The following is a 17,940-nucleotide window of genomic DNA, read 5'->3' on the forward strand; positions in this document are numbered from 1 at the left end:
GACACCCCAGGTTAGATAGTGACAGGGACACCCCAGGTTAGATAGTGACAGGGACACCCCAGGTTAGATAGTGACAGGGACCCCCCACTGCCCCAGGTAAGATAGTGACAGCGACCCCCAGTTAGTGACAGGGACCCCCTAGGTTAGATAGTAATAGGGATCCCCCCCAGGTTAGATAGTGACAGGTGCCCTTCACTCGTTGTGCAAATTTGGGATTTTACACCCCCCGTGGCCGTCCCCGCTGACAACCTATGTGTGTACCCCCCCCCCCCCCCCCGGGGCCTTTCCCGGTGACAGGCAGGAGCAGCCCAGCTTCAGACCTCAGTATCAGCCGGCGACCAGTATGCGGGCGCACCGAACTCAGTGAACACCACGCCGTATATGCGGAAGTGATGTCACTTCCGCATATCAGTGCGGTGTCCGCTGGGTCCTAGCGCCCGCATACTGGTCGCCGGCTGGTCGGAGGTCTGAAGCTGGGCTGCTCCTGAGTCCTGCCTGTCACCGGGAAAGGCCCCGGGGGGGGGGGGGGGGGGTACACACATAGGTTGTCAGCGGGGACGGCCACGGGGGGGTGTAAAATCCCAAATTTGCACAACATGTGCACTGACTGCAGCGGCAGGGGCGGCAACACAGGACTCCCGGTGTCACCCCCTAAGCATCAAGACACCCGGTGCGGGCCGCCCCTGCCGCTTGACGGTAGGAACGCCACTGAGTCTATGGGATCTGCAGATCATCATACACACCTTGTTTAACAGGCAATCATCTGCAGATCAGATCCACCAGGATGGATTTTCAGATCTGCAGATGATTGCCAGATATGCAGATGATTGCCTGTTAAACAAGGTGTGTATGAGGATCTGCAGATCTCATAGACTATGAATGCATTTTGCAGGAATGGATCTATTGCAGGAAGAGATCTTTTGCAGATAATGATCTTTTGAATGTGTACGGGCATCTTTGTGTGCAGCATCTTGCAAAGATTTTATCTGATGGGGGGTGCAGCTCCATAGAATAGACTGTGTAGAGTATGGCTCTCATACTACATGGAATGGGGTAAAATTGGTCTGTGATCTTGCCTTTTCCAAAGACTTTTATCTCAAGTGTGTATGCAGCATTAGTTACGCCCCTGCTTGTGAGGGCAATTTTTGAGCAGAAGAGATCTATACATGTATGCATTTTTCCTATTCAGGTTATTATTATCATTTTTTGTATCTTTTGGATCAGGTGGCTCCATTGTGTGCAAGCTGTGAGTGATTTATGCATGTGAGAACACGGCATAGGAGAGTGCATACCTAATAATAGTATGAAATATGTGAGTTAATGTTGTTGGTTTGAAATACTCATATGACCATTGTTTTAATTGTGAGACATTAGAGCAAGCCTGGCATTTTTATCAGACCTTATTATTTATGTGAAATTGCACTATTAATAAACAAATTTATATACCTTGAAAAACTGACGTTATCCTATCAAATATATATTAGATTGTGTGCATAATAACTATACACCCGGTATAGTCCAGCCAGTGGTAGCTGGATAGTGTAGTGGTTAAAGTAGTGGCGCTACAAACAGGCAGTGCCGAGACTCAAACCTCGGTCTCCTGCGTCAGAGGTAGAGCCCTTGAAAAGAGAACCCGAGGTGGGAATTTATTATGCTAATGGGGCACAGAGGCTGGTTGTGCACACTAACACCAGCCTCTGTTGCCCCATGGTGTGCCTCAAAGACCCCCCTGCGCGCCGCTATACCCCTGCAGTGCTGGCGACACGCAGCGTGTCGCCAGCACAATGTTTACCTAAGCGCTGTCTGTCAGCGCCGCTCCCCCGCATCGGGGCTCCCCGCCCGTGTCCCTTCCCTCCCGCTGATAGGAGGGAAGTGACACGTGCGGGTAGCGCCGATACGGTGGAGGCGGGGGAGCGGCGCTAACAGACAGGCAGAGGTAAACATTGTGCTGGCGACACGCTGCGTGTCGCCAGCACTGCGGGGGGTATAGCGGCGCCAGCGCGCAGGGGGGACATGGAGGCACACCATGGGGCAACAGAGGCTGGTGTTAGTGTGCACAACCAGCCTCTGTGCCCCATTAGCATAATAAATTCCCACCTCGGGTTCTCTTTAAGGGCTCTACCTCTGACACAGGAGACCGAGGTTTGAGTCTCGGCACTGCCTGTTCGTAGCGCCATCCTCTGTATTACCTTTTTATGAACTAAATCTTTTCCTGCATTAGTTTTTTTTTCCTTTACAAAAGGACATATTATTTATTTCTGGCATGTACTGTAGATTCCTATTTTTTAACCCGGTTAAGGGCTCGTTCACACTAGAGACGTTTTTTTATTTTTTTAAGCGATGCCAATTTTTCAAAATTGCCCTGAAAGCACTTACACCGTGCTTTCCTATGTGCTGGTTCAGATTGTGGCGTTCTGTTCACTTTCCGATCTGAAAAGCGATGCATGGACCATTTTCTTGGCAAATTCGGCCTCAATGAAAGGTATAGGAAAAAATGCAAAACGCTCAAAAAAAAAAAAATCGCTTTGTGCAGCGATTGTGTTCGCATTTTTAAGAATAAATACATTGTATTTATATATTAGTTCCCTTCTTGACTTGTGTCAGGGGATGAATTAAAAAAAAACGCTATGGCAACAAAAACGCACCGCCCACCCAAGCGCCGGGAATTGCAAAAAAATGCCCAACACGAACACTATCGTGATCGGAACGCATTGTGAACAAGGCCTAAAGCAAACCTTAAACCTTAGTGCACAGCTTTGTTTCTGTGGCATCCCATCTGCTTTAGGGCTATCCTATATAGTAATTTGCAAGTGTCTTTGCGTCCCATGTCCCTGTGTGTGTGTCCCTGCTTCCAGACCTGACAGTTTGGTGTCTGTGAGCCTCATTGCATTGTGGGAAATAACAGCTTTTTCCAACTGCCAAGTAAGCAACGTCTCCCTGTGTGCATATACTTTGGACAGCGATGGTGGATGGGCAATTGGGACAGCATCTGTGCACGCATTGCGGTGGGTGGGGGGGGGGATTGTTAGGGGTGAGGGTTCTAGCGGCCGTGGCCAAGCGCCCGTTTTTTTAACTGGTGGGCCTTTTTACTAGTAAAGGTGGGTACACACATCAGATAAAAGTCTTTGGAAAATGAAAGATCACAGACCAATCTTACCCCATTCCATGTAGTATGAGATCCATACCTACACAGTCTATTCTATGGAGCTGCACTCCTCATCAGATAAAATCTTTGCAAGATGCTGCACACAAAGATCCTGTATTTAATAGGGAAATCGCATGCGTATTTGGCATGCGTATTTTACAGTGATTTCGCATAGAAACGAATGGTAAATCACACAGGCAGTGACATGGTTAAAATCGCATTAATACTAACCTATGCGAAATCGCATGTGAAATTGCCGTGAAATACGCATGCGAAATCGCACCCGCGTGCGATTTTGTCAGCGGGAAATCAGCGGCGATTCCGCACAAGTGGAAACGGGCCCTAATTCTCGTCATCTGCAACTAATTACAAGTGTAATTTTATCTCTCAGCTGTGTCCGTTGCCTGCCTCGGCAGACCAGCTCATTTGTAAACAAAGGATGTTAACCCTATGTCTATGCTTCCATGAAAGCAGGAAGTAGACACTGCAGATTTATTGCAGGATTTGTTTCAGCTGTAACAAAGAATTGCTTTTCTTTGAAGGTTATTATGCTGTTGCTTATCTTTTAGAGCGGAGAGGAAATTCTGAGTTCAGGTCCACTTTAAGCCTGTGTGCGGATGCCTCCTTTGGACTACATTTGATTTGTGCAATTGCCTTAGGATCCTGCACCAGCATCCATCCCTACTATGTGTGCGGTTCTCTTGGACTGGGTTTACACTGCAGTACAGTATACAAACATACAGGAAGCCTCTGGGCTATGCAGTTTTAAGCAGCCCATACACTCAGCCGATTTTCTGGCCGACCGATCGATCCCGATCGATCGATCGATTGATCGATTGCAAATCGGTTGGCCAATCGACCGATCGATGGCCGATTTCGATCGATTTCGATGGATTTCCATCGAACTTGCAGGGTGGAAAATTTAGGTCGATCTGAAGAGATTGCTTATCAGTTTGCATTGGCCTTAATGGAAATCTGATGGCAAAAAAATGCCATCAGATCGAATTTCAATAGATTTCAAACTGAAATCTGTTGGAATTCTATCCTGGTAAAAAATGTTCTAAAAACGCATCAGATAGACCATCAGATGCATTTCTTATCTATCTGCTGCCAATCTGACGAGTGTATGGGCACCTTAAGGCAGGGAACACACTTAGCAGAATAAAATGCGTTTTTCCAGTATGTTCTGTGGGGAAAATGGATGCAATTCTGCTAAGTGTGTTCCCTGCCTCAGTAATAGTAACAATATTTTTCTAATAATATTCTCACATAAGTTTAACCAAATAAATTTCAAATAAAATAAAATCACCTCATATTTATTAAAGTTAGTGGTCTTTTAGTGGTCAGCCTTTCGGCAGCTGTCTCTCAATGGCAGCTCCTCCACCACCCAAGGGGTCACGAAAAAGAAAGTTAACCATTGCTGGCCACAGGAGCCGAGGGTTTTGTGCTACCTGATCTGGACAGCCCCCAGGATCAGGTAGTGCTTTCTTTTTGAGTTTAATTTCTGCCTCAGGTTCCCTTTAGGCCTCTTTCACAGTAGGACATTGCGTTTTGATGCGACGTTAAAGTCGCAACGCAAATTACAACGCAATGCCCCAAAAAAGTCCCAACAGAAGAGCATACATGAAAAGTATGTTTCCAAGTCATTACTGAGCATGTGCAAACAGTCCAACTCAGCTAATAACGTGTATAACGCACAGCATGCAGTACTTTCACTTAACGTGCAGCGTTAGACACCAACGCAATGTGTGCACTGTGAATGGGGCATTGATTTTTCATTGCAGTGAGTTATTCTGCGTTAAATGCTGTTTTAACGTGCGACTTTAGGTCGCATTCACAGTGGGATGTTGCGTTTTAATGCGACCTTAAAGTCACAACGTGCCTGCGTTAAGAGGTAACGTACTGTAAGCAGTGAGTTACCACAACACAACATTTTTTAACGCGACTTTAACGTCGCACTGTGAACGGCAGATAGGATTAGCATTGCAGTGCGGTAAGCTGCGTTATAAGACTTTATAACGCGCGACCATAACGTCCCACTGTGAATGCGACCTGAGTGTTGCACTGTGAAAGAGGCCTTAGGGCTCTTTCACAGTGCGACGTTAAAGTCGCACGTTAAAACAAAATGTAACGCAGAATAACTCACAGCAATGAAAAATCAATGGCCTGTTCACAGTTCAGACGTTGCATTGGTGTCTGCACGTTAAATGAAAGTGCTGCATGCTGTGTGTTATAACACATTTTTAGCTGCGTTAGACTGTTTGCACATGCTCAGTAACACTTGGCGACATACTCTTCATTGCCTGTATTTTCTACTGTACATGCTGTATGTAGTTGTAACGCTGCGTTGCGACTTTTTGGCCGTGTTGCGTTGTTACTTTTTGGTGCGACTTTAACGTCGCATCAAACTGCAACGTCCTAATGTGAAAGTAGCCTTAAACTAGTAATACTTTTATATTATTGTTTTCATAGTATAGAAAAATAAATAAACAGGGCAGCCATACAAAATACCTCTCTAAACATCTTACTGTCTACCAAGAAAATGATAATAATATTAAAAGATTTGTAAGGTTAAACTGACACGAAAAGGTTGTTTGTAATTATAATGATATTTAAAATGGTTTAGTTTAAAGTAATGTAAGGCCTGGAACCCACTAGAGCGATTTTGTGAGCGTTTAGTGAGCGATTCAAACCGCTAGCGATTTCCCCAAACGCTCAGCTAATATTAATGGATGGGCCAAATTCCACTGGAGCGATTGTGATTACCAAAATGCAAAATGCAGGACATGCAGCATTTTCAGCGTTTAGCGTTAGCGTTTCTGCAATGTAAGGTATATAAACGCTGGCATAATCGCTCATCAAAATCTACGCAGAGCGTTTTTGCTAGCGTTTTGAAGTTACTGCACACTGTAAAATAATTAAAATTAATTGAAAGGACCAATCAGAATTAAAAACGCTAACCGCTACACAATCTCTGCCAAAAACGCTCAAGAAATCGCTTACAAAACGCTAGCAATTGCGATTAGCGATAGCGTTTTGTAGTGGGTTCCAGGCCTCATAGATAGTTGTTTATGGAGCAGAGTTGGTAATGAAGGGATTGATTTAATTTTAATGAATGCATTTTGCATTTTGTTCATATTTTGCCCACAATTTTTCAATTATGCAAATTCTGTATACAGATGTATGCAGCTTGAATCAAATGAAGCTGAGGTAGGATTTGATTGGTCCATTTTCAAGCTGCATACATTTGCAGAAAATATTTGCATTATTCTACATCAACACAGAATGATTTGCATCTTATTGACCATTAATACAGAGCTGTAGTTTAGATTTTTAGCAATAAAGGTCACAGGCTGGGTATTTAAACAATTATTAAGACTACAAGGCTATAAAACTAGTAAGGATGATCGATGAGATGCAAATATTTTCAAGTTCATGCAGGATTGTGTACATTTTTATGCAAATATATGCAGCTTGAAAACGGACCAATCAAGTACCACCCGGGTTTAAATTGATTGGTCCATTTTTGAGGCTGAGTGCACACTTAACAACGTGAAATGATACATTTTATGGCAAGTTTTATGTTAATGTTGTGTGCGGTTTTGCTGCATTTTTAATGCGTTTTTGGTACTTTTGCGGGTTTTTTAACCTTAGATGCATTTTTCAAGCGTTTTGTGTGCGTTTTAATGCGTTTGCTGTTCGCATGTACAAAATGCATATGCGTTTTATATGTGTTTTTCATGAGTTTTTATATTTACATTTATGCAAATCAGTAGGATAACAACAGAAAGCGGAAATACAGCAAAAAAAAATATTTTGGAAAAAAACGCATATAAAAACGCATACCGTTGCGTTCCTATTGACTTTTATTATTTGCGGTTTTTATGCATCTCTGAATATTATGCAACAAAACCAGCGGTTTCAGAAACGCACGCATACAAAACGCATTTGAGTTTTTTATGCTTTTTTCCTGCAGCCCATAGACTTCCATAAGGGGCAAAAACGCAGCGTTTTACGCAATGCTAGCGTTTCTGCTATGTGTGCACCTAGCCTCTAACTGCATATATTTGCATAAAAATTGACATAATCCTGCATGAACTCTGAAATATTTGCACCTCATTTACCATCACTAAAAACGTGCTCAAAACTGAAACCAACAAATACATGCTGCATAAAAAGTTATAGCTGTACCGATGTATATAGAAATAGATGGATGAAGGAGGAGAGCTGGCACTGCTGTAAATGCTTAATTTATTGGCATAAAGGTTAACATTATAGGTGCAAACTTGCATACATCATAAATAGTGTAGTACACATACCAGATGAGAGAGGAGGCACGGTGGTGATGGTGGGTGCTGTTTACCCAGCACCCACCATAACCACCGTGCCTCCTCTCTCATCTGGTATGTGTCAAAGCGCAGCAGTGCGCGAAACGGCCGCCAGACATCCTTTGACGGAGGCTATGAGTTCATAGAAACGGCCTTCAGGCATCCTTTACCCAGCACCCACCATCACCACCGTGCCTCCTCTCGCATCTGGTATGTGTGCTAACCTTTATGCCAATAATTTAAGCATTTACAGAAGTGCCAGCTTTCCTCCTCCTTCATCCATCTACACAGTATACTGTATTACTTGAGCACGCTGTTAAAGCTGACCAAGAGGAGTGCATAACGGTGAGCCAGCAGTACACAGCTCATCACTAAGGTCACACTGTCATGCCAACCTGCTGCAACTCTCTAGACTATTCGTTATATTGAGTTAGGCCCAGTGCACACCGAGCGGTTTTTGGAGCGATCCGCAGGCCGCATCCGCCTGGAAAAATGCTTGGCTAATGTTTTGCAATGGGATGGTGCACACCGGCGGTTTGAGGTTTTTGCCAAGCCGCAAACGCGCCTCCTTCTGCGCGTTTGCGGTTTGCTAAAAAACCTCAAACCGCCGTTGTGCACCACACATTGAAATACAATAGCCAAGCGTTTTCACTGGCTGATGCGGCTGGTGGATCGCATACAAAATCCGCTTGGTGTGCATCCGGCCAAATATCTGCTCTCTGCTCCCAAAACCGCTAGCGTTTTGACGATCTGCTAGCGGTTTTGGTGTGCACTGGGCCATAGGACTGAAGCAGATAAATGTTTGGATGACGCCTCTCCATTTTACTTGCAGTAGCTACTATGTAAGGTTCTAATCCAAAAGTTATAGGATTAAAAACACCAGGAGTGTTTTAATACAGAGACAGGCCCAGTGCAAACCAAAAACATCTAGCAGATCTGCAAAACGCTAGAGGTTTTTGAAGCAGATTTCAGAGCGATTCTAGGCATGTTTAGGGAGGTTTTCTAAACATGCCTAGTGGTTGTGGAGCGTTTTTGTGTAGCAGATTACAAATATTGTTACAGCTGTTACTGAACAGCTTCTGTAACAAAAACGCCTGGAAAACCGCTCTGATCTAGCGTTTTTCAAAACTGTATTCCACTTTCCTATACTTTGAGGCAGAAGCGCCTCAGAAACCTAAAAAATGCTGCAGGACCCGAGTTTGCATTTGTGGAAAAAACAAACCTCTCTGGTGTGCACCATCCCATTCACTTTCATTAGCCAAGCGGTTTCTCCCCTGCAAGCGTTTTAAAAACCACTTCAGAACCGCTCTGGTGTGCACCAGCCCTCAGTCTGATTATCATTTACCTGGTTTCGCTTTCAGAGACATTGTAAGTTCTTGTGCAGCCTAGATCTAACCGCTCCCAAATCTCTGCTTCTGGTTTGGTTGGTTTTCTGTATGTGATATCTTATTTCTGCAGTGTGCTGTGAACTCGTCAGTGATCTTTGCTCTCTGGCCACTGCTGCTCGTTTTCTTTTTCTGTTTGCTGACCTTACTAATTGTTATAATGTCTGTCAATTCCCTCCAGTCTGCTTCTTTTCTCTGTGCAAAAATTAATTATTGACAAACCGTTTAAAACAAACCGCATCCAAAATCTAAATTGCAACTATGTAATTATTTTACCAAACATTTATCTGTTGTTAAAATAACTATGCTATTTTTAATCTCTTTGTAATCTAATTTTATGTTCAGTGTTTGTTATAAAACTGGACAGGTAACCAGAGAATGACCACAGTTAGCAGCAAAATACTGTTGGTTAGGCATCGGAAGGGGGGTGGTTAGGGTTAGGCATTGGAGGGGGGAGGTTAGGGTTGGGCAGAGGGAGGGTGCTAGGTGAGAATAGGGTTTAGCTGAAGTCAAATATCTGTATAAATTACCAATATTTCACTATCAGAATTTGCACTGAAAAAATAGTAGAATATTGGTAAATGTACTGATCTTCTACTAGCAGCTATTTCGGGTGCCAAATTTACAGGTGCCCTTTTTGCATATATGCATATAAGTGGCCCTTCCTATTATAGGAAGTTAAGAAACTATTGCAGTACCTGTGGTTTCAGCCAATCAAAGGCACAGAGTGCAATAAAATTCAATTGCTGCCTTCACCAAAGCGTTGTCTGAGAGTAAAGAACATCACTAAGGGCCCGTTTCCACTAGAGCGAATCCGCATGCGTTGTCTGCATGCGGATTCGCATAACCAATACAAGTGGATGAGACTGTTTCCACTTGTCAGTTTTTTTGGTGCGTTTTTCTGTGCAGGATTTTTCTGCACGGTAGGGCCTGCAGAATTCGCCTGCGTGAGGAATGCAGGTGATTCGCAGGCTATGTATTTAATAGGTAAAACGCACATGTGTTTTTTGCCGCGATTTCGCGTGCGAATTCGCACGAAAACTAATGCAAATTGAACCAGGCAGTGACATGGTTAAATTCGCATATACCCTGCCTATGCGAAATCGCATGCGAAATCGCGGCAAAAAACGCACGCGGAATCGCATCCGCATGCGATTTCGTCAGCGGTGGAATCCCGGTGATTCGCACCTCACTAATGGAAACGGGCCCTAAGAAGTAGCAGAACTCTGTAGTGGATAAAATGGCAACAATAGCAGATCTTTCTAGGGTTAGGTTTTGTTGAACTGTGTTCTTAACCACTGCACTACTAAGGGGGCTTTCCTGTTCTGTACCAGAGCAATTTTCACCTGTCAGTGCTTCTCCCATTCATTTGCCAATAACTTTATAGCTACTTATTGCCACGGATGAACCGTGAGGAAACGCATTCGATTATGATTGTTTCAAATTTTGATTGCATATCTGGGGACAAGAGGAGGCAATCCTGGTGTCTAGCAGGTAAAAGACCTATTTATGTGATTAAATGTGTTCTCCAGGGAGGCCAATGTTTGTGTTTAATTAATGGGTACAAAAGAAGTCCTACTTCTCAGTTAGGTGTGACTAGTAGACTACTATCTGAAAAGTAGCATTTAGCTTGTACTGCTATAGAGGCAGGGCCGGATTTCTACTTTCCAGCGGCCTAGGCCGGCTGTCACCAACCGCCCCCCCCCCCCCCCCCATTCTGTCCAACTCTGACTAGTTTGAACAGGCTCCCCTCTGATTTGCTGCTTTGGCCCGTTCAACAAAGAAGCAGTGCATGCTCTGTCCACTCAATGTCATTTTGCGCTCCTGTCTGCATGCACAGCAGGCGATAGTGTTCTGGGCTTGCATACTTCAGAAATGATGCTTATGTAGGAGCAGCACTTGGCAAGTATGCATACCCATAACACTCCCTCGGCTCTGTGCACATCCGTACAGGAGAGCGAAATTACAGCGAGCCCCAGTGGACAGCGCTGCTTTTTTGTCCTTTGTGCGACTTGCTGCCGTCAGAGCCACACATAGGGGACAGTGCAGCACAATGCAGAGAAGCCCATCCAAACCAGAGAACAGGTAAGTAGAAGGATCCGACACTACACACACTGGCATAGATGTAGTGTAATGCTAGGTACACACAATGCAATTCTGACAGATTTACTGTCAGATCGATTATTTCCATCATGTCTGATCTGATTTACATTTTTTGATCAATTTGCTGTTCACTTCTATGAAAAATCATTCAGAAAATTGATTGAAAAGCAGATCGGACATGTTGGAAATAGTCGATCTGACAGTAAATCTGTCAGAAAATTGCATTGTGTGTACCCAGCATAAGCTCAGATGAACTTTACACAGTGACAATTTAGCACTTAAGACAGATCTTAAAATCAGTCAGCAGGAAGTTGTGATGATTTGCTCAGCTGCCTGTGCAGGCAGGCAGCTTTTTGACCATTGTGTAGGTTTGCATGCTGCAGGACTCTGGAAAGAAGAGCTTCTGTCAGTTTTGCAGCTTGTGCTTGCTGAGGAATTTGCATACGTTGTCATGCAAATTGCCTGGCCACATTCATTGGAGGCGTGTACTATAAGTACTATGTGTTTCCCACAATGCTTCGCTGTTCATAAGGATTCCGTCCTATGTAACACTCCTGGTGGGGTGTCAGCCTTACTCTCTGTTTGAAGATCAGCTTAGAGTAATTCCTGAATCTGCGCTAGGCAGGTTTTCCCTAGTGCAGTTAGGATTGTTTATCTGTTTGTTTGTTCTGTTGCCATTGTCCTGTCCCAACGGTGGTCGACAGGAAATGGTTCTGATCTCTGTTCTTGGAGTATAGCTGGTGCAGCGATTGCTACCAGCTATCTCTTCTGATCTGTCTCTTTGGATCGCGCTAGCCACTTTTTTCGCTAGCGCTGTGGATCCTTCTGTTCTGTCTCCTGGGATCGCGCTAGCCACTTTTCGCTAGCGCTGTGTATCCTTCTGTTCTGTCTCCTGGGATCGCGCTAGCCACTTTTCGCTAGCGCTGTGGATCCTTCTGTTCTGTCTCCTGGGATCGCGCTAGCCACTTTCCGCTAGTGCTGTGGATCCTATCTCTCGCTTGTCCCTGTTTTCGTGTGTCTGTCTTGTCTGCTGCGACCGCTTGCTGAAGGCTCGGTGAGGTAACCGTTAAGCAAGCGCTCGCATCCTCTGTTACATGTTTGTCTGTCGATGGTTAGTTAGGCGTGCTTGTCTCTATTGTGCTTATCACGTGGAGACCGCGCATAACCGCGTGCACTGTTGCGAATGAGTGCGGTGTTCGCGGTTAGCTAGCGTTTGTTATTTTCTGCACCTCCTCATTATATGATTTGCTGTGCCTTTGCTAACCTCGTATTCTGTTCTGATCTGCCTTGTGTCACGTCTGGCAATCGCACCTCTCTCGATCGCGTTCCTGTTTCATATCTGCTGTTGTGTGTGCACTGTCGCGGGGTGGCGACTAGGTTGGCGCACACACATACAACCTGTCCCTTTGCTCGTCTCATTCGCAATCGCCTCTCTTGCGATTGCGTTCTGCACTTCGTACAATTCCTGTCTGGCATTTGTGGAGGTACAGAGGATTGGTTCCTCTGCACTCCCCATCGCCATCTGCCGACAGGAATTTTCCCTCTACGGGTGCGTAGCACCTTTTGCTGGGTGCCTGCAAATATACGCTTGTGGAGGATTTCCGCTGTGTCAGCGCACGTGTTGTGCGCTGATCACGGAGAAAGTTCCACAATCGTTACAGAAGTTTTGTAACAGAATAACACTTTTTTATTGGCTAACCAACAGAAAAACAGTGAGCCTTTGGCCAATGAGCCGTATTCAGACTTTTTTACTGTATACAAGATGTTAGGGCACACAGCTATATATACAGTCAGCAGGAGATACATTTATTTATATTTACAAAACAATCAATGCAACACAGTTGCCATTCTGTTTCAAAACATCCTGCTTTCACTGATGGTCAACAGTACTTTGCTGGCAAAAAAAAGCCAGGAAAGAGTTCAACTGTAGCACAAATAATGTTGCTGTCATTCTCAGTCTAGGAGGAAAAAAAAAGCCATAAATGTAACAGATCTGAGGTCTTTAACAGCACTGGCCTACTAGTAATAAACTAACATCAGTCAGGGAGGGGGAGAGCTGCTAATTCCTGCCGTGAATGCGTGCTGCATGAAAAAAACTAATCGGAACTCGGAAGAGTTCTGCTACTTGAGCCCATATATTTTTCTTTGCACAGCAGATTGTTTGTCCCCTCTCATCATACAGGTGACAGCAGATGCTGACTGCCATAACACACACTTTGCACAAGTGAGAGAGATGCAGATATCTCTGGAATTCAGGCAGACCAGAGCAAAGCAGGAGAGGTGATTTACTTTGACATGTGACCTCTTATCTCTCTAAGTCCTGTGCCCTGCTGATTTTTATCGCCCTAGGCAATGGCCTTTGTGACTTTCCCAGAAATCCGGCCCTGTATAGAGGTCTCTGACTCAGCAGGGGATAGAGCCAGCCCGGATCTGCTGGGAGCAGATATAAAATAAGTGTACTGTATGATTTTTCCCTGTTTAAAAGATACCGTACATATAAGTATGAAAATTATATTATTTTGTTGGTCACAATGCGCTGAGTACTCTAGTATCAAATTTATCCCGCTGGCATACCCAACAACCATGTTATTCAGCTTCTCAGTACCAGAACATCTTACAATACCCATGCATAGTATCAATTTGATGTCTGTTTTTTAACCACTTCACAGCTCCAGTACAGTATATCTACTCCCCTGCAGACTTCATCTAACCGCCCAGGGGAGTAAATATACGTACTCCCGCTGCTACCACTGCTGTAAGCGCTCCCGCTTATTTGTGCGCTCGTTCATGTTGCCATCTGCCCGCCAGGAGATCAATGAATGGGAAAGCAATTCCTAATCATTGATCTAAGTCCCCGTAGCAATTATTGGCGCCTTTTATGAGAAGCTGCACGATCATTCTAATAAATAAAAGTTTCCCATCTTCAGTACACTTCCTGTAAGCATACATATTTCGCTTACAGGACATATAACAAAAAAAGACTGAGGCCATCTTGTGGCCAAATAGTAAAACTACATCTAAAAGTACTTTTTTTAAATGCAAAGACCTGTTTTTACATTTTAAATTAACCCCTTACCTCCCACACTCCCCAATAGTTCCCAACATTTATTTTTTTTGTAAAAAAATACAATGAAATAAATTTACAATTATAAAAAATGCATTAATAGTTTTCTTAGGGACTGAACTTTTTTAATATGTATGTCAAGACGGTATAATACTGTTACTTTATAAATTATGGGCTTTTTATTAGTGATGGATGCAAAACTGAAAAAAATGCATCTTTATTTCCTAATAAAATATTGGCGCCAGACATTGTGATAGGGACATCATTTAAATTGTGTAATAACCGGTACAAATGGGCACATTAATTACGTGGATTTTAATTACGGTAGCATGCATTATTTAAAAATTATAATGGCCGAAAACTGAAAAATAAGGATTTTTTTCCAATTTTTTTTCTTATTTTTCCATTAAAAAACATTTATAATAAAAAAATTCTTGGCATAATGTACCACCCAAAGTGGGCCTAATAAGTGATAAAAAAACACATTTAACACATTTCATTCTGATAAGTAGAGATAAAGTTATTGGCAAATGAATGGAAGGAGCTGAAAGGTGAAAATTGCTTGGATGCTGAAGGGGTAAAACCCCTCAGTTGTGAAGTGGTTAAGGATTATGAATTTGTTATTTGTGTGCGGAAAACATGGGCTGAAATATGGAAAATATCATTTTTTGGACCTAAGCTATTAAGTATAATAATGCCCAGTTCAGCCCAGGGGCTAACTCTGAGATCCCGCCCTAAAAGGTGAATCATTCATAAGCCAAGGACTGAAATCTGAGTCCTCCATTTTACCATCATATAAGGATTGCAAGCAGCTAGCATGAGGACTTAAAGTGGACCCAAATTAAAAAATACAAGATTTCAAAAATAAAATCTATTTTCTAAATTATAATAATAAATAGCAGCCTTTTTTCAGCTGCATGATGACAAATATAAAATATTTTACATTTATTGGAGGAACCCCTGCCTTCCTTTCATATTGCCGGGACATAATCCGGCAAACTGGTGGAGTAGATGGTATCCAGCAAAGGAGGAATTGCTAATGGCTGCCACCTGTATAACCCTAGTGTAATGCTTGTGTGCATAAGCAATACTGTCTGTTTACAAATCACAGGTGTAATGCTTGGGGGTTAAACTTTGACCACCCAGAGCAGCAAGACTGGTAGCTGATTAATGGAAGAGGCTACACAGGCTGCCCAGAGCAACTGCAGCTCTGGGCTTCTGATATCGCTACAAATAAGACGCAATGGCAGCGCAGTGCAATGTTGCGCTGCCTTAGCGATAACAAGCATTCAGACAGGTACAAGACAGGACTAGATTGGAGCATAACTAGTAGCAACCACAGCTCACAGTCACGTCCACAGAAGCAGAGCAAGCAGGCTAACAACAGTCACCGGCAAGCATCCACACAGACAAAACTACAGGAAAGAACATAACTAATAGCAACCGCAGCCTATAGTTATGTTCCCAGAACTAGAGCAGCAGGAATACTACCAGTCACCAATGTGGTGATGGCAGAATCCAAGCTATCAGGATAACGGACTTCACTGACCCACCGCGGATGCAATGAACATCCATCAGGCATGGAAACTAGGCAATAAACAATAATACAGAAAAATAATAAACGGCTCAACTAATGGATAAATATATATTAGCAAGTCTGCATATATATTGATTAAGAACTAGCTAAAGCACAAGTAATAAGGTCGCATTGAACTACAATAACAGAACTATATAGAGTAGCACAGTGCCCAGCAGACCAGCATAGTGATCGCTATGATGGTTGAGGTCTAAAAGGGGAGACAGACTTTTATGCTGGCATCGACCAATGGATGCAACCATGCAAATCTCCACACAGCTGAATGGGAATCATTCAATCCTGAGCTGGCTTGATTACCATTTGCTAGCTGGTTGTGAATGCAAAGGACTCCCATAGGAAATACATGCAGTATTATGTAACAACATGCCTGCAGGAAATCCAGGGCTATCTGGCTGCAGCTCAGCTGTAGTAAGCAATTGGTGGAATGATGACAGCATCCTGAGCTGCCCAGAACTGCAGAGGAATTGCAAATGACAATGGGTATCATTCATAAAGCATTTCCGCATGCGGAAATGCTGAAAACAGCTGAATTTACCGAGGACGTAGCTACCGAGGACTTAGCAAAGTGTTTATTCATAAAAGCTGTTTCCGTATGAAAAGCTAACATTCCTGAGCAGAGCGATAAATTACCGCTTTGTGCGGTGATTATGTTAACAAATGTCACCATATGTCAATTCATAAAGAGTAAAGCAAGCGGTATCAGCAAGGAGATTACTGCTCCCTTTGAAGTAGCGATAACCATGCGGAGAGCAGCTAAGCTAATGAGACAGACCTCCCAGGCAGCAGCAGCAAGAGCAGAGCAAAAAAAGGCATTCCGGAATACCAAGGCTGTGGTTTTTAACCCCTTGGGTACCTGTTTTCAGATATATTTCACATCAGAAAGCCTGCATGTGTAACATTTTTTTGAAGTTCCTTTAAGTTGTGGCAATTAACCATTTGCCGACCGCACACTCGTACCATGTGGCAGCAAAGTGGTAGCTGGAGGACCAGCGACGCACATCTGCGTCGCCAGGTGCCTCCCTAATTAATCAGGAAAGGCCGCTCGCGCGAGCAGCCATTTCTTGTTAGATCACGGAGCCGGTCTCCGTGAATAGCCTGCGAGCCACTGATCGCGGCTCGCAGACTAAATGTAAACGCAGGAGATGTTTGTCTCCTTTGTTTACATTGAACGGCGCTGCTGCTACAGTAAGGCAGATGGCGATCCCCGGCCAATCAGCGGCCGGGGATCGCCGCCATGTGACAGAGGACAGCCTGTCACAGGCTGCACAGGACGGATAGCGTCCTGTGCAGCCCCGATCACCGGGGATGAGCAGATAGGAGAGGGAGGGGGGAATTTCGCCGCGGAGGGGGGCTTTGAGGTGCCCCCCTGCAACACCCAGGCAGGCAGGAGCGATCAGACCCCCCCAGCACATCATCCCCATAGGGGGAAAAAAGGGGGACGATCTGATCGCTCTGCCTGCAACCTGATCTGTGCTGGGGGCTGCAGAGCCCACCCAGCACAGATCATAAAAAAACACGCTGGTACTTAAGGGGAGGGGTAAACCCCTGGACCTTCAGTGGTTAAATAGATGTTTAGAAAGACTAATAGATTCAGCGCAGATTCAGGGCAAGGAGAGGCAGTTTTTAAAAAATGCACGTGTAAAGGGGTGCTGGGGCTGCCTCTTCTATAGTAACGCTGTCTCTGGAGGAGAAAATGTATCAACTCGGCAGCTTCTCATGTTACGCAAACATACCGCCAGCCTACCGCCTGCCTAGTTCAGGGAAAATACCGAACTTGTATCGCAACTGTAAACATTTTTATGAATGAGCACACAGAAGTCTAAACTACCGAATGCGGTATTTTCCCGCACAGATTTTTTTTTACCGCACTGCTTTTATGAATGATAGCCAATGTGACTCATTGCGAATGCACAACCGAATGCAGGCTCCACCGCAACGGACAGAACACGCCACAGGAGGAATCCTTACACCTAGTTATGAAAAGAGAAGGGTGAAAAGCATGCACTGAAATGCTCATAGGCTTGAAGGGGTGTTTATTTATCTTTGTATGTGCCAGAGTGGTGCAACTAAATATTTTGAATTAAAAAATGTTTTGGTTTGGGTCTGCTTTAAGCTGGCAGCCATCTTGCTTGAAATTTTATTCTGAAACAAAGGACTTTTCCCATTTTGCTTAGAGTTTTCACAAAGGACATATTTCTTCCAACTTTAAGTATTCATTTCCCTTTTGTTTTTCCTTTTTTATTTTATCTGGGTTATCATTGTTTCTATAATTGTTACTTTTAATATTTTTTCTGTATATATTAATTATTTATATTGCA

At 43.9% G+C, this 17,940-nt stretch overlaps 1 protein-coding gene across 2 annotated transcripts in view; it reads right to left on the reverse strand.

Moving 5' to 3' along the window:
* The window catches only part of LOC137571481 (allantoinase, mitochondrial-like), a 74,005-nt gene extending 65,064 nt beyond the window's left edge, over positions 1-8,941 (reverse strand). Inside the window, exon 1 of one of the 2 annotated variants that reach the window (XM_068280647.1) lies at positions 8,819-8,936. In XM_068280647.1, the coding sequence (XP_068136748.1) occupies positions 8,819-8,840 (22 nt within the window). In that variant the 5' untranslated portion in view covers positions 8,841-8,936. Of the gene's footprint in view, positions 1-8,818 lie in introns of both variants that reach the window. The other variant, XM_068280652.1, reaches the window with a different exon arrangement.
* Between the last annotated feature and the right edge of the window lie 8,999 nt (positions 8,942-17,940).

The sequence above is a fragment of the Hyperolius riggenbachi genome, chromosome 4 (genome assembly GCF_040937935.1).
Source record: "Hyperolius riggenbachi isolate aHypRig1 chromosome 4, aHypRig1.pri, whole genome shotgun sequence".
NCBI lineage: Eukaryota > Metazoa > Chordata > Amphibia > Anura > Hyperoliidae > Hyperolius > Hyperolius riggenbachi.